The sequence below is a fragment of the Crocuta crocuta genome, unplaced genomic scaffold (assembly GCF_008692635.1).
Source record: "Crocuta crocuta isolate KB4526 unplaced genomic scaffold, BGI_CrCroc_1.0 scaffold111, whole genome shotgun sequence".
NCBI classification, from domain to species: Eukaryota; Metazoa; Chordata; class Mammalia; order Carnivora; family Hyaenidae; genus Crocuta; species Crocuta crocuta.
The window spans coordinates 4,033,463-4,059,062 of record NW_027527611.1 but is presented as its reverse complement, the minus strand read 5'-3'; the positions used below and the strand labels follow the sequence as shown (position 1 = coordinate 4,059,062).

Genomic DNA, 25,600 nt, shown 5'->3' with positions numbered 1-25,600 from the left:
GACTTTCACTTAGGTCATGATCTCGCGGTTCGTGGGTTCGAGCCACGCGTCGGGCTCTGTGCTGACTGCCAGCTCGGAGCCTGGAGCCTGTTTCAGTCTGTGACTCCCTCTCCCTCTGACCCTCCCCTGCTCACGCTGTCTTTCTCTCTCTCTCCTAGAAATAAATAAAAATCTTTAAAAAAAAAAAAAAAGAAGGCACGGGTCAGGGGAAGGCGGCAGGCAGCGCTGTGGTCCCTGTGTCATTCCCGCGGGCGCGCTGGCTAGCCGTGTCCCAGGGCAGCGGCACCAGGCGCTCCCGCTGCGCAGCGTCCCCTCCAACAGACGGAGCAGGTGGCCGTCAGCTCCTGGTTGGGAGCGGCACGAGCGGGCTCACCTGCCCTCCTCGGTGCCCAGGCAGATGGTGGGCACGCCCGGCGCCCTCCCGGCCGCGGCCCCAGGCTCCGCGGGGATGAACACCATGCACAGGGTCCGGGACTCCACGTTGAAGCACTCGATGACTTTGGGGCTGGAGCTCTGGAAGGACACGATGGCGATCTGGCCCATCTGGCTGGTGCAGCTTCCGATCTGAGGCAGGGGTGGGGGGAGAGGGGCGGCTGGAGACTTCCACAGCCGCGGAGCCCTGACACTCCGTGGCGGCCAGGAGAATTGATGTGCCCGCAAGGACCATCGCGATTAGGAGGGTCACGGGCACCTAATCTGATGCCAGCGCTGTTTCTTTTCAACTCATGGGGCTACTGTCGCAGTTACTTTTCGTAACAAGAGCAGAGTTTGGCTTTTTATGACGTGCATTTCCATCCCTGAGAAGCCACATCCCAGCACTACAGGTGACGGCTGCTCAGGCACCATTCAGAGTCTAAATATGGGTGAGTACCGACTCTGAGCGGTTTAACACTAATGCTCACCTAGGAAAACGAGTGCTGAAGACGGGGCAGCGCCCGAACGCCTCCCCACGGGGTCGCCGGCGTGCGCACGCGAGGCAGTGTGCCCGTATCTGTGACACCACTGTCACCGTGGGGGGCCTGCGAACCTGTGTGCCCGGTCGCTGAACACACTCGGCAAACTTCGTTTCCAACTTGAAGTTAAACTGTTGGGTCTTTTTATTGTTTTTATTTTTGATAGCGAGAGAGTGTGATCAGGGGAGGGACAGAGAGAGAGGCCGACACAGAATCCGAAGCAGCTCCAGGCTCTGAGCTGTCAGCACAGAGCCTGATGTGGGGCTCGAACTCACTTACGATCCATGAGGTCAGGACCTGAGATGGAGTCAGAGGTGCCCCAAAGTTAAACTGTTGTTTGAGTGGGAAGAGTGGGCTCGTTCATGGAAGAAACGACAGCACAGGGCTCGAGAGGTCCTGGGGGGGAAGGCCGGCCACAGGAGGGGGTGTTTAGGCTTCCCGGACCCTTGCTCCTTCGCGCCAGCTTTGCGAATGCTCCCTCAGTCCCCTGACCCTGATGCAGGGTCTCCACGCTGCAGGCAAGCGTCCTGCTCTGACGGCCGTCCAGGGGACTGGAGCCACGGCCTGGCCCTGCGCTGGCCGGTGGGGACGGGGTGTGACCAGGAGGGAATGGAGCACCAGTTCCACGTCTGATTGATGGAAAAACTCTCTTAGCATTCGAAAACCTGAGGGAGAGAAGCCCGTCCCGTCCTTGGTTGCAGGGTGCACAGAACGGCCAGTTAATGAGGCGGCCCGTTGCGCACACTCAGGGAGGGCACTGACCACGCGCAGGCGCCGGCTGTGGGGCAGCAGGGCGCCCGTCGGGGGGGAGGCCTGGGGGCACAGGGAAGGGGGCACCGGAGACCTCACAACGCAATGCAGGGGGACGCGCTCTGGTTTGCAGGAACCAGAAACGCCTGCTTCGACTGCAGCGTGATTCAAATGCGGTATTTCACTTGGAACAAATTAACTTCAATTGCTAAGTTTCCAGTGTAAAAACAGCCAGCAATGCCTTGGAAGGGGGAAAAAAATCTCATGCAATTTAACCACCAAAATTGAAGGGATACTTATTCTCATATTAGATAAGCTTGTTGAATCTAATCTGGTAAAGTTTTAGATGAAAAAGAAAAGGCAGGGACATTCTAATTCCTAAATCGCACATCTTTTCCAGAAGCGTTCGGTCCCCGTCCTGGTTCCTGACTTCTTTGTTTATAAACACAGCCTAGCACACACGGGCTGCGCCGTCTAAGTCTGAACCTTTCAAACCTACGAGTTCTCATCACAGGGCGCATGGACACCAATCCTTCAGGGACCCGCGTCATAGACACGCAGCGCGTCTTACCCACAGGAAACCGTGCGCCGTGGACGACGAATCTGGCTGGACCTCACTATTCACACAGGGCTCCGGATTGTAGGCGGCGCATTCGATCTAATGGGAATGTAATCAAACGCCCGCATTTAACGGGGGTGGGAGCCGTCAGACAACGTGGTACCTTGAGCAGACGACAGACTTGTGACATTTAGACACACAAACTGCAGGTGATTACTTACTAGAGATTAGAATGGGAAAGAACAATGGATGGAAATCTGCTTTTTGGAGCCAAACCCCTAAGGAGCNGTCGGCCGAGACAGAGAAGTAGAAACGTGCTTCCTCGCTTCTCACACACACACGTCCCCGTGTCCCCGAAGCACCCGCCGCGGGGCCTCCACAGGCAGCAGGGACCACAAACAAAACGGCCCTCGACCTGGGCTGGTGGGTGCAAACGGGCGCAGCCTTCAGGCAAACGCGGGGCTTCTGCCTGGACCCACGGAGGGAACTGGTGCCACCAAGCACGGGGCAGCAGAGCCACACGCCCCTGGCGGTGGGAGCCGCGCGCCCTGGAGGCCTAACGGCGCGGCGAGAGCGCCCCGGCACCAGGTGGGCCGACTTCGTGCTCGGACGTCCTAAACGGTCCCCAGTGACAGAGCCCTGGAGAAGCGGTGGGGTGACCGCAGCTGACCTGGGGCGACAGCGTGGGCGCTGCCTCCCGGCCCACCCGCCGTCACCTTGAACTCCTGCTGCTTGGCCACTGTCACTGCCATGTGTCCCACGAGGAGGGGGTGTCGCTCCTTCTTAATCTGATTCCCGTCGTCCTCCACGCAAAACCAGCCCATGTGATTCTCCTCCTCTGCGGTCGGGTCAGAGAGGCGGGAAGGACAGCACTGAGCTGCCGCGGCCTCCTGGGGGCCGGGCCTCCATCCCCCGCAGACCCCGGACCCGGGCCTCCCGTCCGTCCCCCGCAGACCCCAGCCCCCGGCCTCCGGCCCCGCAGACCCCGGACCCGGGCCTCCCGTCCGTCCCCCGCAGACCCTGGACCCGGGCCTCCCGTCCGTCCCCCGCAGACCCCGGACCCGGGCCTCCTGTCCATCCCCCGCAGACCCTGGACCCCGGCCTCCCGTCCTGAGGAGGCTACAGAGCTAATATTTGTCTCTGGAAAACAGCACGATCTTTCCTCAAGGGAAAAGCAGTACATTCACTGCTTTATTCTGAGAAAGCGTGTCCATCCCATTCCTATTTGCTCCCCCCAACTGCGCTGAGGCAACGGGCTGAGAAATATCGCTTGTAAAGCACCTAGAGCTGTTTTCCTTGACCTTTTTTTTTAAGCAACTGAGATGTTTAGATTAAAATACCACAGATACAGTGGGACGGTCTCTGACACGGTACAATAGTACGGAAAAAAAAAAGAGAAAACGAAGAAAAACTTTGCTATAAAGCAAGTTGCCCGTCTCAGCTTCGCATTCATAATGAAAGCTCTTAAAGACACAGGGAGCTCATTTCCAGGGTCAGCCCGCTTCCCGGCTTGGGGACTCGCCGAGGAGCCTGGCCTGATAAAGCATGAGATTAATGAGGAAGAGAGGCAGGGCGAGGGCCCGTCACTGATCACAGCTCCTGGGGGGTGAGCACTACGAGGGCCCGATTCTCTTCTGTATTTTATTTTCATTTAACAGACTGCGTCTCAAAAAGAACTGCACACACACGCAATATGCAGTGTGAGCTGAGCGACAGACCCGTGTGTGTAAGTCACACACATCTACCTACGCAGGTCTAGAGAGAGAGGTCTGCCTGATATGTGGATCGAGAGACAGCAAGGCCGTGGACAAAGGAGCAAGAAAGTAACCATGAAGTCCCTTCCTCTCGGATCAAACTACGGGATTTCCTTTTCTTGCTGGAGGACAGCTGAGTGACGATTTGGTGTCGACCCGCACTTTCTCCCAGGTTGGGGAGGGGAACCACGGCTGGACCAGACCCGGCTCCCGACGCCTGGGCCACAGACTCACAGGCCTTGACTGCCCGAGTTGACGGTTTCAGCTGAGCTCAACGTTTTGTTACGATAAGAGAGAGTGCTTAGTTTTTTCATTGATCCCTAAACTACAGCGTAGAGGTCTTAAAAAATTACTCATCCTGGGGCCAGTTTTTCCTGTCTAAAAACATTCTTTCGGGGATACCTGGGTGGCTTAGTCAGTTTAGCACCCAACTTGGGCTCAGGTCATGATTCTGCAGATCGTGGGTTCGAGCCCCGTGTCCAGCTCTATGCTGACAGCTCAGAGCCTGGAGCTGCTTCAGACTGTCTTCCTCTCTCTCTGCCCTTTTCCTGCTCACACTCGTCTCTCCTTCAAAAATAAATAAACATTAAAAAAAAAATAAAAACATTCTCTCAGGTGAAGGGACGAATCCATCGTGAGGTCATTCTCGACCGTGGCCTCAACCCTCTCAGGTACGTGTTTCACCGTCACAGAGAGTCAGAGGACCGGCGCACACGCACGGCCTCCCGTGTGACCGCGCCCCATGCTCACCCAGCGCCAGCTTGGCCATCTGCAGGCTGTTGGTCCAGGACTCTTTGATGGCGGGCGTGAACGTATTGAACACGGCTGTGAAGAACGTGGGCCGCCCGGACCTGCCAGGGACAGGGGGAAGGTGTTCGTCTCAGGCGGTGTGCGGCATCCTGGGAGGTCGCGTCCGGGCCCGGCCGCCCGGCGCCATCGCCGGACCGAGCAGGCAGGCTTAACGACAGAGGGCTGGTTCCCGGGCCGGCCAGGCTCCCGCAGGTCACCACTGACTTGTCCTGCTTCCCGGGCAGCTGTAACTGGATCCGGCAGCAGTCCGCGGCCCTGATCTCCTCTTCCTTCTTCAGAATGAGCCTCTGTAAACCCGACGTCCAGTCGTGGGCCACTGACTGGTTCAAGTTCTGCAAATGAAACCCACACGTGCGTGTTAAACATGTTGCCGAGGTGGGGCCGGCGCACGGGGTGAGGAGACACGAACGCTCACGCCGGGTTCTGAGCACAAACCCCCGGGGCTCGGGCGCCTGGAGGTCTGGCTGAGACGTTTCTAAGGGGGCTGCTACTCAAGTCCACGAGCAAGGGAAGGAAAGTGACCCTGAAATAGTTCCGCCCCCCCGCCTCCCCAGAAACGGGAGAAAACATGCCGCCGGACCGGTTCTAAAACCACAGTACTTCTCACGTCTGGTGGGGCCCGGAGGCGTGGCCGCGCTCTGACAGGACTTAGAAGTGACAGAAGAATTGTGAGTCACGGGTCTTCGATTATTACCTGATAGTTTCCCTTGAGGTTCCCGATCAGCTGCGAGATCTGGCCGACGACATTCAAGTCATGCAGGAGGTTCTGCAAATCCCGATAGAGCTGTCCCGGCCCCACGTACACCTGGTCTGCAAAACAAGCGAGTGGCACGCGTCTCAGGCCGCGCCCGGGCCCGTGCTGGGGGGAAGAAAGCACTAAAATGAAGATTCTGGCCTATTTAGAATTTTTAAAAAGTGGGTACTTACAAGCATTTGGTGGTCTTTCCTTTTCTAACTTTAAATTGTGGAATGATTTCAGACTTAGAGAAAAGACACACTCACGTACACCCTGCACCCAGCATCTTGGGGTGCTCTGATCTCACAGAACCCACATGGACGGAGCCCTTTAAGTGACCTGCAGCCTCCCCACTCACGTCACCTGTGGCCGTGCACCCAATTTGTGGCCCCATGCGCACTCAGCTGCTGTGGTCTCCTTAACTCTCTTCTAATTTAGGCCCTTTCCTTGGGTGTTTGTCTTTCATGACCTCAACTTTGTGACCCAAGCTGGTGAGCTGTTTTGTGGAAGAGCTCACACTCTCCGGTGAGTTAATCCGTGAAACAGCTCACACTCTCCGGTGAGTTACTTTGTGGAACAGCTCATACTCTCCAATGAGTTACTCCGTGGAACAGCTCACACTCTCCGGTGAGTTACTTTGTGGAACAGCTCACACTCTCCGGTGGGTTCTTTCATGGAACAGCTCACACTCTGGGTCTGACGGACGGTTTACCACTCTGGGCGCTAAGCGCTGTTGATATCATTGCTGTAAAAAGTATCTAGAAACAGCACTGAACCCAAACCAAATCTCCAATAACTAAGGTCATCCAACATCAGAATGGGCTCCCCGGTGCGCTATCACCAACGTGAAGAACAAGGTCACAGACAGGACTCTTGCTGGGGTAGGGAGTCTCTGGGGCCAGGCTGTATCTTCCCTGTGGGACCCCAGCAGCAGGACTCGGGAGCCCCTCCCACCTCACTCTCGTGTGCAGCAGGGACAGTGCACCCTCCCACCCACGCTGATGTGCACATCTGTATTGTGCACGGACTGCTTGTCCTGTTTCTACTGTACATGTGCGACATCATGGGTCACCTTGAGTCACAGAACCAGGCACCTGTGACATCACGCGCGCCCTCCAGAGTGACAGCCGGGCACCTGTGTGGGTTCTGCCTGTATGTGGACCACGACCACGTCCTCCATCAGCACAAACCCCACCCTGTCCACTCCTCCAGTGTTTTCTTTTCTGTCTAAAAGCAGCACAGATCCTGCTGCTGAATGGGAAGGGAGACTGAGCAGGACTTTAAATCAGGGGAACTTGGGAGCTCCCTCAATGCTCCATCACGAGTGACTATGACATGGGTGGCAGCCGCCTCTGTCCTGCGGGAGGACCCCACTGTCACAGGAGTCCACGGGGGGCAGCCTTCATTCACAAAAGCTATCTGTTAACAGCCTGAGCTGTAGGCACCATCAGAGGACCTCCGCGTTGGGGAAGATCAGGCAAATGGTTCCCATACGGAGGAGCTGAAGGCGCCGGGAGCACGCCCGCGAACCATTCGCACGTGTGGGGAGTCTGCACATGCTTCGGCAGCAGTACCTGCGGGGCGGGCACGCCGATCTTGAGGTCCCGTGTCGCCGTCAGGTAGCATTTCAGAGGCCAGGACTCACTGAGACTCCGGCTTCCGCCGCCATAATGAAGATACTTGCACACGAGAGGTGAGGCCCCCAGAGTGGGCCCTACTCTTCGTCGGGCAGGAAATACAGCGGGCGCTCAGTGGAGGTGGTGGAGCTGGGAATGGAGGGACGGACCGCTCCCCCCGGTCACAGGGGGCCGCCCTGCCCAACGCCTCCTGGAGAGAGGCCGTCCTGCCTGGGCGGCCAGGACCGCAGGGCCCCGCGGCCACCCCGCGGTCACTGCTGTGGGGTCCCAGCAGGCAGAGTGAGGTGGGTGGCGGGGCAGGAAGGAGGGCACGGCTCGGAGAGAAGGAACCCAGCCGTCTAGCAGGGTGATGGGGGTTCTTACAGTCCATCCATAGTTAGGACTTAACTCTAATTTTTTAAACTGAACCTGAGAGGTAAGCCTAACAATGTCAACGTGCATTTCTGGAATGGTCACAGATACTTGTACTTGAAATGTTCTGACATCAGCAAGAAGGGAAGGGCTCTCCGGGCCTCTGGACACAGACAACAGTCTCACCAGTGCATCTTCAACCAGGCGGTCACTCCCGCAAACGCTGGCTCCAGCGCGTCCTGACTTTCTCGGGGAAGCCATCTGGGTTCCACCACAGGAGCCACCAGGTGCTACTTAACTCCCTCAGAACTTCCCTTGAGCTCCGTCCCAGGGCACCAGAGACGGAAGGAACACATTTAGGGGAGCGCTACAAAGCAGCGGTGGTGGTCCCTGCTGACGGCTATGTGTCGTCATCTGTCACCGGCTGAGGACTCGGACACAAGACGTGTGAGTTTCCCTGACAGGTCGTAGCTGCCTTCCAGGAGGAGACTGACAGGGACGGGCGGCGGGGCCTGTGTCTGTGACGGGGGAGAGGGGGCCCCTCCACGCTCCACGGCTGCACAGGGGCCAGGAGATACCCGCCGTGCAGGGAGAGCCGCACCGCGTCCTGGGCCCCCAGCACCACGGCATGGCGTGTGGCTGCTGTCACCAAGGGGTCAGGGACACATGCCTTCATCCGTGGCAGCGTTTGCCCTAAAAAGTGCTGCGCTTTTCAAACTATTAAAGCCTCACTAGAGTAGGGCTCCTCCCTCCTGTCCTCTGACCTTCCGGACACTTCTGGCCGCTTGCTCAGGAGTGAGCACAAGGAGGCAGCAGGAGGGGCTGACGTGTCACAGGCACCGTGCTGTCCCCACCCACAGGTGACGGTGGCGGCTGCCGTCGACGTGGGGCAGGCAGAGACACGGGGGGGGAGCACGGGATTAGCCCTCACCCCTTGAGGCCCCGCCCCACACACTGAACCAACCCCAGGAAACCAGGCTGGCCCTCGCTCCCCAGAGCGAGAGAGAATCTGACCCCATGCCCCGGCCCGAAGGGTCCTGGAGGACATAGCCTTCCAAGGCAGAGTTTAGTGTTTCTTTTTTTCTCAGAGAGAGAGAGAGAAAGAGTGAGTGAGGGGAGAGGGGCAGAGAGAGGGAGAGAGAGGAACTTAAGCAAGCTCCATGCTCACCATGGAACCCAACACGGGCTTGATCCCATTACCCTGAGATCAACAGACTGAGCCCCCCAGGCGCCCCCTGTTTAGACGCTCAACAGAATGAGCCCACTATGTGCTCCCGTTTAGAGTTTTCCAAGGACAGCCGCCACCCACCTGCCCCCCACCCTGGGCAGCCTGCAGCTGGGCCCCTGCACCCCTGCTACGCCCGTGTCTGCGCACACACTTCCCTGCCCCCCACCCTGGGTGGCCGGAGCTGGGCCCCTGCACCCCCACTCCACCCCCCCAGCTGCACGCACACTTCCCTGCCCCCCACCCTGGGCGGCCAGAGCTGGGCCCTTGCACCCCCACTACACACCCCCGGCTGCGCGCACACTTCCCTGCCCCCCACCCTGGGCAGCGGGAGCTGGGCCCCTGCGCCCCACTTCGCCCCCTGCTGTGTGCTCACTTCTGTTCCAGGATCACAACCCTTTTGTTCACTCGTCCTGCTTCGCCGTGTTTTCAGCGCACTTTACGCCCCGTCCCGCCCCTGGCCGTTCAGAGGACATCCCTTCTCCTTAGAATCACGGATGCTGGGGTCTCAGCGTATGACAGCGAGGACAGGCCCACCTCCCTGGTTCTGGACGCCGTGCCCACTGCCAGAGGCCCTCCCCCTCCGCAGCCGGACTGCAGGAGGAGGTGGGGTGCTCGGAGCGGGCCTCACCTCGCCACCCAGCCGACACCCTGGTGAGCGGAGGGGACGCCGGGCTGGTGAAGATGGTGGCTGCCTGCGTCTCTGTACAGAGTTCCTGACGGCAGGTGTGAGGGTTGGCTTGTCCCCTGGAGCCGCCGTCCTGACCACGCACTGCCCAGGACACGGCCGGGCGTCCCATTCCCTTGGCAGTTTCCTTTTGCAAAGTCTGCTGTGACCCCACGAGAAGCCACGAGGCTCCAGGTGCTGGTCCCGTGGCTGAGCAGGAGGCCTGCCCTGTGTCTCCCCGAGGACGGACAAGCCAGCTGCTGACTCTCCCCCTCACCTTCTGGGACAGCGACGTGACAGTTGTACACAATCGTGCACCGTGAGCACTTGCTCCGCGCTCCCCGGAACATGGTTGGCCTGCACCCACCTCTCCCGATGTCTGAAAAACTTCTCCTTGGGATAAAGAGGTGGGGGGGGGTCTCTTCCAGGGGACACCCCCATCCCCTCTTGGGCTCTGCTTAGCACAGTCCCCAAAACTGGGGGGGCTCTAGAGTCCACTGATGAACAGAACTAGGCTGTCAGGACCCTACATAAGGACAACACCGGGCGCCTGGGGGGCTCAGTCGGTTAAGCTTATGACTCTTGATTTCGGCTCAGATCATGACCTTACTGTTCGTGAGTCTGAGCCCCCGTTGGGCTCTAAGCTGACAATGTGGAGCCTGCTTGAGATCCTCTCTCTCTCCCTCCTGCCCGCCCCTGCTTGTGCGTGTGTGTGTTCTCTCTTTCTCAAAATAAATAAAAAACAAAACAAAACAAAAGAAAGAAAACACCTTGTCTGTGACGACAGGGAAATCCATTTTGCCGTCAACCCACTCAGGCTGTAAGAAGCCCCCCAAGGCCATAGGGGCGGGAGGCTGCAACGGCTCTGCGGACACCAGTCCCAACTCACAGCGCCAGCGAAGACTTTCAGTCACCCCACAACAAAGCACGCAAGTTTGCGAAATAACTTCACAAGGTCTGTTTGTGTAACCAATTCACGGAGTCCCGAGGATGCCTGCACGCATCCACGGGCTCCAGCCTGCAGGCCGCTGGCTGGGAGAGCAGACGTTAACACCAACATGTCACAGGTGACGGGACGAACTGGGGAAAGCAGGTGCACATCCCGCTCGGGGCTCTTCTGGGGACAAGGCATGCGCAGCTCCCGGGGCCCACGGACGGCGGCCACGCCGGCAGCTCCAGGCAGGTTGCTAGGCAGTGACGCCCACACTCTGTCTCCGCCACTGAATAACAGACCAAAGTCTCTGGGGCTGGGATTCAGAGCACAGTCATTCCAGCAGCAGGAGAGTCACATGCTGTCCAGGGAGCGCAATCATCCCTACCTCAAAATATCTGAGGCATGACACATGCAAGAGACTCAGAAGGAACAAAAGCCACGTGGGCGAATCAGAAGCTTTTCTATAAAAACTCTGAGCCACGGCACAGGCCCGCTGCACTGTGACTTGTGGACGGGACACGGTTTTATCTGCATGAAAACTAGCCACATGGACCAGCTCACTTCCCGGCCCCAACAACAGACTGCCCTCAATCCTGGGTGAGTCTGGACCTGGCGGGATGATTCCGCATTGCAGAACATGCATGCCAGGGCCTTGTTCCCTGCCCGCACCTCTGGAACTCAGGAGCCCAGACCCACTGCCCGGAAGCCTGAAATCACCCCAGAGAAGTGGGACTTGAGTTCAGTCTTCTAACACACAGGGGGTTCACAGACTTTAATCTGTTAAAAAAAATTATCTTTAATCTAGAAGGCATTTAAATCACTGCATGCATTTACTCCACACCGGTCTTTTCAGAGCTTAGAGCAAAAACGGAAATCCCCTCGTGGACAGGGAAGCCACGGGACTGAGGTCCACACAGCAAAGCTGTAAGCCTAAACCAGGAGCCAAGCAAATACCCACTCCCACAGACGTCCGTGTGGGGCCCCCTGAACCAGCGCCCCGCCTCTGGGCGGTGTCTGTCCACAGGGCACTGCCAAGGTGATGCCCACTGTCCATGTAACGGGGGAGAGCTGTACCGTAGGGGACACCATGATAAAAACATTAATGCCGAAACAAGCAACATGTGCAACACAGAACTGACATCACTAAATGTCAGTGTCAGGAAACCGGGACACCAGGGTGGGAGGTGACCCTGCAAGGCGCCCTTCCCAGGACTCCAGGGCCGCGAACACTGCTTCCTGGAGGCCTTCCCATCTGGAAAGCTGCAACCAGGGAATTCCCAAGCAAACCCTTCTATGGCCACAATCTGTTAATGATGGCAGATTCCTCCATGGACGGACAGGCACGTTATCTCCTTCTCCCAGAGACGCTGGTGTTACCTAAATGTTACCAGTGACCTTCATTCTGTTCTTCGTTGTTCCAAGAAACAGACAGTTTACTGAGTAATTAGCGGTGATTCTGTTTTCCTTCTCTGACCCAATGCTTCATTCTCCTGGTGTCCAACCGCACGTGTAACAGAAGCCACGAGAGCAAGAGGGTCATAGGACAAAGGTGGAACCAGGGCCCCCCCCACGAAGCAGCATCTCAGGGTCCGAAGTCCACGCGGCACCACACTGACCCATCTTCGAGCCCTCCTGCAAGACGCAGCAATCCCTAGGGTGTCTGGTGGCTCAATCGGTTGAGCATCTGACTTCGGCTCAGGTCACGATCTTACAGCTCATGGGTTCGAGCCAAGTGTAGGGCTCTGTGCTGACAGCTCGGAGCCTGGAGCCTGCTTTGGATTCTGCATCTCCCTCTCTCTCTGCCTCTCCCTCATTCATGCTCTATCTCTCGTTCAAAATAAGCACTTTTAAAAAGCATTAATATTTAATATAAAGATTCATTCCATGTATAAAAAGGCTTACTGAAAGTCCCTGTTCACTGTATTTTATGTGCTCCACAACTCAGGCAGAGGCCAGCAAGGGAGTGAAACTCAGCCAGGCTTTATTTGGATTGGGAGGCCATGGGGGGAGAAGAAAGTCATGAATACTATGCTAAGTCCAAAATCCACAGTCCAAAACACCGTTTAGTAATAAATATTACACAACAGTTGAAGCATTGCCAAAGTTACCAGGACATCCTTGGCTCATCTCACCTCGTCAGGCACACAGCCCAGCAACCCCTCCACGAGGAGCCTGGGGAAGAGAGAAAGGCCTTCCCGAGCTGGTCCGTGCAGAGCCAAGCCTGAAACCCAGGTCCACACACTCGAGGATGTCCTGTGTGGCAACTTGGTACAACCAGGAGACAGGAACCAGAGCCCTAACTGCTTACGTGGGAAATGCAGAACACACCAGAAATCAAGCCTGGGGAGACTGAACGTGCCCACGTGATGGGGCTTCCCCACAAGCCCACAGGGTGCATACCGGTGGAGACAAGCTCAAAGATGAGGGTCCCATGGGCTTCTGTCTATGCTTGCCAGGCAACATAAAATACAGGCACCAAAGACGATATCAGCCAACAGCGTGACCATCTACCTGGGTCCTTGGATTCATGGTGAGGCCAAGGAAACAGTGTCTATTAGGTCGGTGTGGAGGCCAGCCCCACGACACACAAGCACGTTAGTAAAAGTGTCACTTACTTGGCTTAGCGTTGGCAACGACCGCCAGGCTCTCGGGTGGGCATACCGGGGGACACCTGTTTTCCCCAGCGCCTGCATTATTGCCGTACTCTATCACTTCTACGTGGCCGAGAGGAACACTCCACTTTAACAGGTACCTTTGGCTGGTAGACATGATCGTGCTGCTGTCCGAGGTGCTGAAACAGGGTTATTTTATGATTAATTACATGCATAAGTCATGACATTGTTCATCTCTCAGATACTCAAGGAAGTGACATCTGCCGTCATCAAAACATCCTACTTCTGACCTTCTTACAGTTACCACTTGGTTCCAGAACGATGCCTCCCATTAGACGAGAGGGCAGGGACTCCTCACTGTCTAACCTAGGCAAATGGGAGAACAAGGGGCATTCATGTCCCAGAAAGCTCCGTTTCCCACAAAAGCTTAGAGGGAATGAGCTGGATGATCCCTGATGACTCTTTGAGCAAAGATGCTCGTGAATTCTGGCAAATACTGCTAACGGGAAAGATCTATGTGCAGAGAGATACTCTCTGGTCATTTCATTCCAGTCAAACTTAAAGTTCCTGGTACGCTTGCTTGTAGTATAACCATTTTAATAAAATTAAATCATGTCATTATACTCCATGTTTAAAATACTTATTTACTGTGGGGGCACCTGGGTGGCTCAGTCAGTTGAGCACCTGACTTCAGCTCAGATCATGATCTTTGGGTTCAGGGATTTGAGCCCCGCGTCAAGCTCTGTGAGCCTGCAGCCTGGAGCCTGCTTCAAATTCTGTGTTTCCCTCTCTCTCTGTCCCTTCCTTGCTAGTTGTCTGTGTGTCTCTCTCTCAAAAATAAACATTAAAAAATTTTTTACTTATTGACGATATAGAAATTAAATGAAAAAACAATATCCCATGACCTACATAGCTTTTCTTCTTTGACCATAAAATGAAGGATGCATGCAGAGAAACACATGCATACCCATTCACTCAGGAGGGAATGCTAGTGCAGACACCTGTGTGACCACCACCCATCCAGGCTGTAGGGCTGCCAGCACCCTGAGGCCCTCCTGTGACCAAGAAAGCCTCACCCCTCTGGAAGCAATCAGTGTTCTTACTCCCAGTGATAATCAGTTTGCTTTGAGATTTTTTTTTTCAGTCAATGTAGACAGGAATAACCAAAATGTCAGACAGCATGCTTTACACTGAAGTCCTTGACGTGGTGGAAGTCAACTGGTAGCCAAGCTCCTGGACTCCTCTCTGCTATGAGAGTATGCTTTTCAACTTGCAGTCCATGGGGGAAGGGGGAGGAGGCAGAGCTCAGACACTGGTGAGAAAGCAGAGACTGTGCATTCTATGAATCAGAAGTGATTTATATTTAAAAATGGAGAGGTTCATGAACTTGACCTCTAATTTCCACTCATCGTGTTTGAATAAAAAAATCTTCACTCCTACAGAAATTTGGGATCTTGATGTTCTGAGGTTATCAAGGGGCCTCCTGGGGCTGTGTTACTGTCTCATCCAGAGCAAAGGGTCCTCCCTTCACCACCTTCCGGGAGAGTCGGTGACAACACGTCAGTGGGAACTGAACGGTTCCTCTTTACTGACTTAGTAAAAAGGTGTGAAAACCCGGGACCCATGCCACAGCCCAGGGCATTATTCTAAGAAACAGACCCGGTAGTGAGCACAGCTAAATCCATTCTTAAGGATTCATCCATTTCTCATTCACTTTGAGATTTTTAAAATGACATAAAATTTCAAAAGAACCAAACGGCTGCGGATCCTTTGGTGGACCACGCACCTGGGCTGCCCACGCGACGCTGCCTGATGCCACGTGGCGGGCGGCCCTCCCACGGCATTCAGACAAAGGCTGCTTAGGGACAGCAGATGCGCTGGACAAGAAGCACCCACACCTGCACTGTGCTGAGCTGCCTACAGTCACTTCACTGCGTGGCCTCACCTTCCACGCCTGCAGCCCCCGGGGCAGGCGGGGCGTCTGGGGCAGCCTTGCCCAGCGCTGCTGAGGGGAAAGCCGACTGGCTTCACCTGGAGATGGGGGAGGGGGTGCTCCTGGGACAGTTAAGCCTGAGAACCATTCTGCTAACTATATGCCACTAGCTTGCATGTCGTAGGATGGGGAATCAGGAGTAGAAAGGTCTCCCGGGGGAGATGCACTCTGCAAGCCTCTCCGGAGCATCCGGACTCGGCACACACTTCGGGAAGCACGGACGCCACTGGCCACTCCTTCCTACGCACGGGCAAAGGCAGTGACAAAACCACGCCAAGCGTGGCTGTGTCCGGAGGTCAAAGTGTGGGCATGGCAAATTCAATGATAAAGCCTGGGCCGCTGACAGGAATCAAGCAAACAGGATTCTTGACAAAGGAGGTGGTCGCTTAAAATTGGTAGATTTTCCAGGGGTGCCTGGGCGGCTCAGTCAGTTAAGTGCCCGACTCTTGTTTTCGGTTCAGGTCATTACCTCACGGTTCTGTAAGTTCAAACCCCACATCAGGCTCTGTGCTGGCAACACGAAGCCTGCTCGGGATGCTCTCTCTCTCTCTCTCTGGCTTGCTTGCTCGCTCTGCCCCTCCCCCACTCGACTGTCTCTGTCAAAATACAAAATAAATAAACTTAAAAATAAAATAAGATAAAATTGGTATATTTTCTAGGCCTATCTCACAGCTGCCCAAAACAAGCACAGCCGAGGAGGAGCTATAACAAAAGCCATGATTACTGGGCAGCACCATGCCCAGCGCTGAGTTAAGGGTCTGAGGAAGGTCCTGTGCTGGACCCGCACGGAGGTCCCAGGGAGCGCTGGCTTCCCCACCGTTTTGAGCACAGGTGTGAGGCTCAGGGAGGTCAGGTGATTCCCAAAGTCCCGGAAGCAGGGGCTGGATTTGGGCTGTGTAGCGTGAGCTCCTAGAGACTCACGTCTGGCCGCCCGTGGGGGGCCCCCTCAGCCGTGTGCTCCTGGCTCCCGCTGGGAGGGGAAGGCCTCGCTGTCCCCCAGCCATTCTCCCTGCTGTAAAACACACACGGTGGACGACATCAAGCTGGCAACCACATCCCAAGTCCCTGAGAGCGAACAGCAAACCCTCTTAAGCCATGTGAGCTGGCTCAGGGCCTTGGCATGTACAACTTTACAAAGTGCCGGAGCATTCAGCTCAAATTACGCCGTTCTACCCTAGCTCCCTTACAGCCCACGTCTACGTGCGACTTCTCAGAGCTCATCAGCCAGCTGTAATGTTCCAGGTGTGGGCAAGCAGGGTTTTTAATGTTCATTTATTTTTCAGAGAGAGATACAGAGAGAGAGAGAGAAAGAGAAAGCAGAGGAGGGGCAGAGAGAGAGGGAGACAAAGAATCCAAAGCAGCTCCAGGCTGTGAGCTGTCAGCACAAAGCCCGATGTGGGACTTGAACCCACGGACCTCGAGATCATGACCTGAGCTGAAGTCAAACAAACACTCAACCGACTAAGCCACCCGGGCGCCCCAACCATGGGCCCCTTTCACCCTAAGCTTGTTTGGGACCTGGCCCCCTGCAATCACAGGAGAGGGAAAGAAGACGTGCACAGACCAGTGCAGCATGAACGGGAGTGATCCTGAGTCACCAGCTCAGCTGGGACGCACCCCACGTGAGTGTGGACACCCGGTGGCCACGGCGGGCGCTCACCGTGCACTGACTGTGGCGCACATCAACACATCGCTCAGCATGAAGATCCGGCGCTCCTTGGTCTTAACGATCTCTCCTCTGTCGTTGTAGACGGTTTCGATCATATCGTCAGACCGCACGAGGTACCGGTTCCCACTGCTGAGAAGCTGAACATGCAAGGTCACACTTGACACGGTCCCCACAATCAAGTTCATCAAAAGAAGAAAAAAGGTGAGCAAAGGTCTTGCAAAATACAGGCATATAAAGTGTCAGCGTTTATACATTTTTCCTCATGGAGAATCCAGATACTTCCAGGCTCAGCTTATGTGTACACTATGAAGAGTTCAGAGAGTCGCTTTTTTTTTTTTAACAGAATAGTTATACTGAGAGTGTCTGTGGTTTTCCTGAACAGCGAGAGGAGCCTAACCCTGCCCTTGTAAACACTGTGCCCCAGCAAGGAGGGCTCATTTGTGTCCACCCGGCATTCGTCACATTCCTCCCCTTTAGGTGCCATGCCCGCATATCTGCTCTGTCCCTCACATACTGGGGCCATCCACACCTGGCCCCCTCTCTGTTATTTACAACACCATGTCACCGAGAACGTCTGTAAGTGCAAGAGTTACTCGGCAGTCTTCCTTTTCCCAGGATAACATAATTAAGAAAACATCTTTGCATCTTGTGATGCGCCATGTTTTCTTTCATGAGCCAAACATAATACCCTTGGTCCTCTGGAGAGATGTTTTGTTATTAGTAAAATGAGGTAAGTCACATAGAAATCAGACTTATTATAACAACTTGGCCCCAAAGGACATCTGGAATCCTCAGCTCAGATGATCAGTAGTGTGTTTGGATTGTAAATCCGCAGTGGCCGAGCTCGCTGTTTACCTATTCCTGACGTGCTTACAGGGGTAATGGCGCTGTGTGCACAGGTGCGGAGTCGGTGGTGAGTGGCCCAGCACTGACTGCTTCCTCGTTTGCCCGGGCTTACCCTGTGCCACACAGCTTCGCAAACACTCTGGGACCACAAGTGAGCATGAATCCAAACAATGAAAACTATCATTTAATGTGATTTTTGACTCCTAGAAATTCCTACATTAGAAAATCAGAAAAATGCATTCCTTAAAATGTAATATGGTACAATTCTCAGAGTTAAACTACTGAGTGTCACTATCTGGTCAGAAATTACCCCTAATGACAAAAGTGAAAGGTGACGTTAGCAGCGATGCATACGACAGATAATTACTTAACACAGCTCCCGTCAATAACCCCCTCTTGTGGGCCAGAGCCACAAAAAACTATGGTGTGGCCCCCAAAAAGCCAGTTCACTGTCGCAGGGAAAAGACTTGTGAACATAAAGAGGAAATAGAGCCCTGCCCAGGAACCGTTTTCCTGCCATATTTTGTCCCATTTCCATGATAAACACAGCTTAGCGCATGCACAGACGGGTGCAGGTGAGAATGTATGCAACACTTTCTGATTTTATTGCGACCGTCTAAAAGGAAATACCACGTTCTGGCAGTAAGATTCAGCTCCAAGAGCTGATGGGACCCTCCATGGGGGTCCTGGACCCGTCTGTGGGTCTAATGACCATGGGAGCCCCTTCCCCAAGGAAATGTGCCATGACCCGCCCCACACTCTCCACCGACTCCCAAGGCAGGGCTCTGGGCCTGGGAGTCACTGCAAAGCGTCCACGAGGTTAGTAGCAAGCGGCTGAAATACAGATGGCTTGTTAGTGCAAAGCAAACCAGAGCCCAGCCCAGTCCAGGCCGCCTCGGTCAACCTTGTTCAGGTATCTCTCGTTTATGGCTTTGGCGACGTGCTTGATTTCACAGCGCTGGTCGGCGTCTCTTTTCCTCTCGTTTAGCTTCTCCGCTAACGTCTCCAGCTCCGTCAGCGCCATCTGAAGGGGCAGCCGGTCGGGGTGTCCTTTGGACGTATTCTTCAGCATGTCCTTGGAGAGAAGACACACGGTGAGAAGGGGACACGTGCTTGCCGCTGTGGGGGCGCCAACGGTGGCATGCGTGAGCTTCCGGCTGACACCCGCGTTGCCTGCCAGCTGGCAGCGCCTCAGCTACTTGGGGGGAATAACACGTGCACGGGGACGAGGATGACAAGCCAGACGACTCACCGTTTGCCTAAACACTGGAATGGCTCCTTTTGCAAAAACAAGCTTATCCAATGGCTTTGCTAATGGAAAAAACCAGTGTTTTCCAATAAAGGGCACTGTAAACACAAGCCCGCCACATCTTAGGAACGCCCGTCCCCTGCAACGCTCTTCAAGGTTACTGCTGGCCTGTTTCTCTCAACCCGAGTCGGACCGACGGCGCCCAGCCCCCACGCGGGTCCAGCTTAGCTTCGACAGGTCTGTTCCCAAATGCCAAGTGGGCAGCGCTGCGAGTGCGCCCCGGCTTCCCCGCACACAGCAGGCTCTTGCCTCACCCTGGGCNGACACACAAGCACGTTAGTAAAAGTGTCACTTACTTGGCTTAGCGTTGGCAACGACCGCCAGGCTCTCGGGTGGGCATACCGGGGGACACCTGTTTTCCCCAGCGCCTGCATTATTGCCGTACTCTATCACTTCTACGTGGCCAAGAGGAACACTCCACTTTAACAGGTACCTTTGGCTGGTAGACATGATCGTGCTGCTGTCCGAGGTGCTGAAACAGGGTTATTTTATGATTAATTACATGCATAAGTCATGACATTGTTCATCTCTCAGATACTCAAGGAAGTGACATCTGCCGTCATCAAAACATCCTACTTCTGACCTTCTTACAGTTACCACTTGGTTCCAGAACGATGCCTCCCATTAGACGAGAGGGCAGGGACTCCTCACTGTCTAACCCAGGCAAATGGGAGAACAAGGGGCATTCATGTCCCAGAAAGCTCCGTTTCCCACAAAAGCTTAGAGGGAATGAGCTGGATGATCCCTGATGACTCTTTGAGCAAAGATGCTCGTGAATTCTGGCAAATACTGCTAACGGGAAAGATCTATGTGCAGAGAGATACTCTCTGGTCATTTCATTCCAGTCAAACTTAAAGTTCCTGGTACGCTTGCTTGTAGTATAACCATTTTAATAAAATTAAATCATGTCATTATACTCCATGTTTAAAATACTTATTTACTGTGGGGGCACCTGGGTGGCTCAGTCAGTTGAGCACCTGACTTCAGCTCAGATCATGATCTTTGGGTTCAGGGATTTGAGCCCCGCGTCAAGCTCTGTGAGCCTGCAGCCTGGAGCCTGCTTCAAATTCTGTGTTTCCCTCTCTCTCTGTCCCTTCCTTGCTAGTTGTCTGTGTGTCTCTCTCTCAAAAATAAACATTAAAAAATTTTTTACTTATTGACGATATAGAAATTAAATGAAAAAACAATATCCCATGACCTACATAGCTTTTCTTCTTTGACCATAAAATGAAGGATGCATGCAGAGAAACACATGCATACCCATTCACTCAGGAGGGAATGCTAGTGCAGACACCTGTGTGACCACCACCCATCCAGGCTGTAGGGCTGCCAGCACCCTGAGGCCCTCCTGTGACCAAGAAAGCCTCACCCCTCTGGAAGCAATCAGTGTTCTTACTCCCAGTGATAATCAGTTTGCTTTGAGATTTTTTTTTTCAGTCAATGTAGACAGGAATAACCAAAATGTCAGACAGCATGCTTTACACTGAAGTCCTTGACGTGGTGGAAGTCAACTGGTAGCCAAGCTCCTGGACTCCTCTCTGCTATGAGAGTATGCTTTTCAACTTGCAGTCCATGGGGGAAGGGGGAGGAGGCAGAGCTCAGACACTGGTGAGAAAGCAGAGACTGTGCATTCTATGAATCAGAAGTGATTTATATTTAAAAATGGAGAGGTTCATGAACTTGACCTCTAATTTCCACTCATCGTGTTTGAATAAAAAAATCTTCACTCCTACAGAAATTTGGGATCTTGATGTTCTGAGGTTATCAAGGGGCCTCCTGGGGCTGTGTTACTGTCTCATCCAGAGCAAAGGGTCCTCCCTTCACCACCTTCCGGGAGAGTCGGTGACAACACGTCAGTGGGAACTGAACGGTTCCTCTTTACTGACTTAGTAAAAAGGTGTGAAAACCCGGGACCCATGCCACAGCCCAGGGCATTATTCTAAGAAACAGACCCGGTAGTGAGCACAGCTAAATCCATTCTTAAGGATTCATCCATTTCTCATTCACTTTGAGATTTTTAAAATGACATAAAATTTCAAAAGAACCAAACGGCTGCGGATCCTTTGGTGGACCACGCACCTGGGCTGCCCACGCGACGCTGCCTGATGCCACGTGGCGGGCGGCCCTCCCACGGCATTCAGACAAAGGCTGCTTAGGGACAGCAGATGCGCTGGACAAGAAGCACCCACACCTGCACTGTGCTGAGCTGCCTACAGTCACTTCACTGCGTGGCCTCACCTTCCACGCCTGCAGCCCCCGGGGCAGGCGGGGCGTCTGGGGCAGCCTTGCCCAGCGCTGCTGAGGGGAAAGCCGACTGGCTTCACCTGGAGATGGGGGAGGGGGTGCTCCTGGGACAGTTAAGCCTGAGAACCATTCTGCTAACTATATGCCACTAGCTTGCATGTCGTAGGATGGGGAATCAGGAGTAGAAAGGTCTCCCGGGGGAGATGCACTCTGCAAGCCTCTCCGGAGCATCCGGACTCGGCACACACTTCGGGAAGCACGGACGCCACTGGCCACTCCTTCCTACGCACGGGCAAAGGCAGTGACAAAACCACGCCAAGCGTGGCTGTGTCCGGAGGTCAAAGTGTGGGCATGGCAAATTCAATGATAAAGCCTGGGCCGCTGACAGGAATCAAGCAAACAGGATTCTTGACAAAGGAGGTGGTCGCTTAAAATTGGTAGATTTTCCAGGGGTGCCTGGGCGGCTCAGTCAGTTAAGTGCCCGACTCTTGTTTTCGGTTCAGGTCATTACCTCACGGTTCTGTAAGTTCAAACCCCACATCAGGCTCTGTGCTGGCAACACGAAGCCTGCTCGGGATGCTCTCTCTCTCTCTCTCTGGCTTGCTTGCTCGCTCTGCCCCTCCCCCACTCGACTGTCTCTGTCAAAATACAAAATAAATAAACTTAAAAATAAAATAAGATAAAATTGGTATATTTTCTAGGCCTATCTCACAGCTGCCCAAAACAAGCACAGCCGAGGAGGAGCTATAACAAAAGCCATGATTACTGGGCAGCACCATGCCCAGCGCTGAGTTAAGGGTCTGAGGAAGGTCCTGTGCTGGACCCGCACGGAGGTCCCAGGGAGCGCTGGCTTCCCCACCGTTTTGAGCACAGGTGTGAGGCTCAGGGAGGTCAGGTGATTCCCAAAGTCCCGGAAGCAGGGGCTGGATTTGGGCTGTGTAGCGTGAGCTCCTAGAGACTCACGTCTGGCCGCCCGTGGGGGGCCCCCTCAGCCGTGTGCTCCTGGCTCCCGCTGGGAGGGGAAGGCCTCGCTGTCCCCCGGCCATTCTCCCTGCTGTAAAACACACACGGTGGACGACATCAAGCTGGCAACCACATCCCAAGTCCCTGAGAGCGAACAGCAAACCCTCTTAAGCCATGTGAGCTGGCTCAGGGCCTTGGCATGTACAACTTTACAAAGTGCCGGAGCATTCAGCTCAAATTACGCCGTTCTACCCTAGCTCCCTTACAGCCCACGTCTACGTGCGACTTCTCAGAGCTCATCAGCCAGCTGTAATGTTCCAGGTGTGGGCAAGCAGGGTTTTTAATGTTCATTTATTTTTCAGAGAGAGATACAGAGAGAGAGAGAGAAAGAGAAAGCAGAGGAGGGGCAGAGAGAGAGGGAGACAAAGAATCCAAAGCAGCTCCAGGCTGTGAGCTGTCAGCACAAAGCCCGATGTGGGACTTGAACCCACGGACCTCGAGATCATGACCTGAGCTGAAGTCAAACAAACACTCAACCGACTAAGCCACCCGGGCGCCCCAACCATGGGCNACAAAGAATCCAAAGCAGCTCCAGGCTGTGAGCTGTCAGCACAAAGCCCGATGTGGGACTTGAACCCACGGACCTCGAGATCATGACCTGAGCTGAAGTCGAACACTCAACCGACTAAGCCACCCGGGCGCCCCAACCATGGGTCCCTTTCACCCTAAGCTTGTTTGGGACCTGGCCCCCTGCAATCACAGGAGAGGGAAAGAAGACGTGCACAGACCAGTGCAGCATGAACGGGAGTGATCCTGAGTCACCAGCTCAGCTGGGACACACCCCACGCGAGTGTGGACACCCGGTGGCCACGGCGGGCGCTCACCGTGCACTGACTGTGGCGCACATCAACACATCGCTCAGCATGAAGATCCGGCGCTCCTTGGTCTTAACGATCTCTCCTCTGTCGTTGTAGACGGTTTCGATCATATCGTCAGACCGCACGAGGTACCGGTTCCCACTGCTGAGAAGCTGAACATGCAAGGTCACACTTGACACGGTCCCCACAATCAAGTTCATCAAAAGAAGAAAAAAGGTGAGCAAAGGTCTTGCAAAATACAGGCATATAAAGTGTCAGCGTTTATACATTTTTCCTCATGGAGAATCCAGATACTTCCAGGCTCAGCTTATGTGTACACTATGAAGAGTTCAGAGAGTCGCTTTTTTTTTTTTAACAGAATAGTTATACTGAGAGTGTCTGTGGTTTTCCTGAACAGCGAGAGGAGCCTAACCCTGCCCTTGTAAACACTGTGCCCCAGCAAGGAGGGCTCATTTGTGTCCACCCGGCATTCGTCACATTCCTCCCCTTTAGGTGCCATGCCCGCATATCTGCTCTGTCCCTCACATACTGGGGCCATCCACACCTGGCCCCCTCTCTGTTATTTACAACACCATGTCACCGAGAACGTCTGTAAGTGCAAGAGTTACTCGGCAGTCTTCCTTTTCCCAGGATAACATAATTAAGAAAACATCTTTGCATCTTGTGATGCGCCATGTTTTCTTTCATGAGCCAAACATAATACCCTTGGTCCTCTGGAGAGATGTTTTGTTATTAGTAAAATGAGGTAAGTCACATAGAAATCAGACTTATTATAACAACTTGGCCCCAAAGGACATCTGGAATCCTCAGCTCAGATGATCAGTAGTGTGTTTGGATTGTAAATCCGCAGTGGCCGAGCTCGCTGTTTACCTATTCCTGACGTGCTTACAGGGGTAATGGCGCTGTGTGCACAGGTGCGGAGTCGGTGGTGAGTGGCCCAGCACTGACTGCTTCCTCGTTTGCCCGGGCTTACCCTGTGCCACACAGCTTCGCAAACACTCTGGGACCACAAGTGAGCATGAATCCAAACAATGAAAACTATCATTTAATGTGATTTTTGACTCCTAGAAATTCCTACATTAGAAAATCAGAAAAATGCATTCCTTAAAATGTAATATGGTACAATTCTCAGAGTTAAACTACTGAGTGTCACTATCTGGTCAGAAATTACCCCTAATGACAAAAGTGAAAGGTGACGTTAGCAGCGATGCATACGACAGATAATTACTTAACACAGCTCCCGTCAATAACCCCCTCTTGTGGGCCAGAGCCACAAAAAACTATGGTGTGGCCCCCAAAAAGCCAGTTCACTGTCGCAGGGAAAAGACTTGTGAACATAAAGAGGAAATAGAGCCCTGCCCAGGAACCGTTTTCCTGCCATATTTTGTCCCATTTCCATGATAAACACAGCTTAGCGCATGCACAGACGGGTGCAGGTGAGAATGTATGCAACACTTTCTGATTTTATTGCGACCGTCTAAAAGGAAATACCACGTTCTGGCAGTAAGATTCAGCTCCAAGAGCTGATGGGACCCTCCATGGGGGTCCTGGACCCGTCTGTGGGTCTAATGACCATGGGAGCCCCTTCCCCAAGGAAATGTGCCATGACCCGCCCCACACTCTCCACCGACTCCCAAGGCAGGGCTCTGGGCCTGGGAGTCACTGCAAAGCATCCACGAGGTTAGTAGCAAGCGGCTGAAATACAGATGGCTTGTTAGTGCAAAGCAAACCAGAGCCCAGCCCAGTCCAGGCCGCCTCGGTCAACCTTGTTCAGGTATCTCTCGTTTATGGCTTTGGCGACGTGCTTGATTTCACAGCGCTGGTCGGCGTCTCTTTTCCTCTCGTTTAGCTTCTCCGCTAACGTCTCCAGCTCCGTCAGCGCCATCTGAAGGGGCAGCCGGTCGGGGTGTCCTTTGGACGTATTCTTCAGCATGTCCTTGGAGAGAAGACACACGGTGAGAAGGGGACACGTGCTTGCCGCTGTGGGGGCGCCAACGGTGGCATGCGTGAGCTTCCGGCTGACACCCGCGTTGCCTGCCAGCTGGCAGCGCCTCAGCTACTTGGGGGGAATAACACGCGCACGGGGACGAGGATGACAAGCCAGACGACTCACCGTTTGCCTAAACACTGGAATGGCTCCTTTTGCAAAAACAAGCTTATCCAATGGCTTTGCTAATGGAAAAAACCAGTGTTTTCCAATAAAGGGCACTGTAAACACAAGCCCGCCACATCTTAGGAACGCCCGTCCCCTGCAACGCTCTTCAAGGTTACTGCTGGCCTGTTTCTCTCAACCCGAGTCGGACCGACGGCGCCCAGCCCCCACGCGGGTCCAGCTTAGCTTCGACAGGTCTGTTCCCAAATGCCAAGTGGGCAGCGCTGCGAGTGCGCCCCGGCTTCCCCGCACACAGCAGGCTCTTGCCTCACCCTGGGCGCCCCACCCCTGCTGAGGGGCCGGACACCTCTGTCCGCGTCCACAGGGCCACAAAGGGATGAGGATGCACGGCGGGGAGTGACAACATGGCCACCAACAGAATGACGTCACTGCGTCAAACACGGAGGCGGCTTTCAAGAGCGACATCTAAGTGACAGTCGCGATTCTGTCACCTTGGTTTCACACAAGGCCCTACCATTCCCCGGCGTGCTCGCACAGACGGCGCGCTGACCTCTGCTGAAGGAGGCAGCGTGTGCGGAAGCGCCCCTCTGGGAGCCA

At 54.5% G+C, this 25,600-nt stretch overlaps 1 protein-coding gene across 1 annotated transcript in view; it reads right to left on the bottom strand.

Moving 5' to 3' along the window:
- Nucleotides 1-25,600, bottom strand: part of ARHGEF10 (Rho guanine nucleotide exchange factor 10) — a 94,699-nt gene that overhangs the window by 21,232 nt on the left and 47,867 nt on the right. The window contains exons 15-23 of the mRNA XM_077771650.1: nucleotides 24,656-24,826; nucleotides 22,897-23,042; nucleotides 19,102-19,277; nucleotides 5,521-5,636; nucleotides 5,031-5,158; nucleotides 4,767-4,867; nucleotides 2,979-3,100; nucleotides 2,275-2,361; nucleotides 374-564 (exon numbers count right to left, since the gene is read on the bottom strand). Coding sequence (XP_077627776.1) covers nucleotides 374-564; nucleotides 2,275-2,361; nucleotides 2,979-3,100; nucleotides 4,767-4,867; nucleotides 5,031-5,158; nucleotides 5,521-5,636; nucleotides 19,102-19,277; nucleotides 22,897-23,042; nucleotides 24,656-24,826 — 1,238 coding nt within the window. The remainder of the gene's footprint in view (nucleotides 1-373; nucleotides 565-2,274; nucleotides 2,362-2,978; nucleotides 3,101-4,766; nucleotides 4,868-5,030; nucleotides 5,159-5,520; nucleotides 5,637-19,101; nucleotides 19,278-22,896; nucleotides 23,043-24,655; nucleotides 24,827-25,600) is intronic.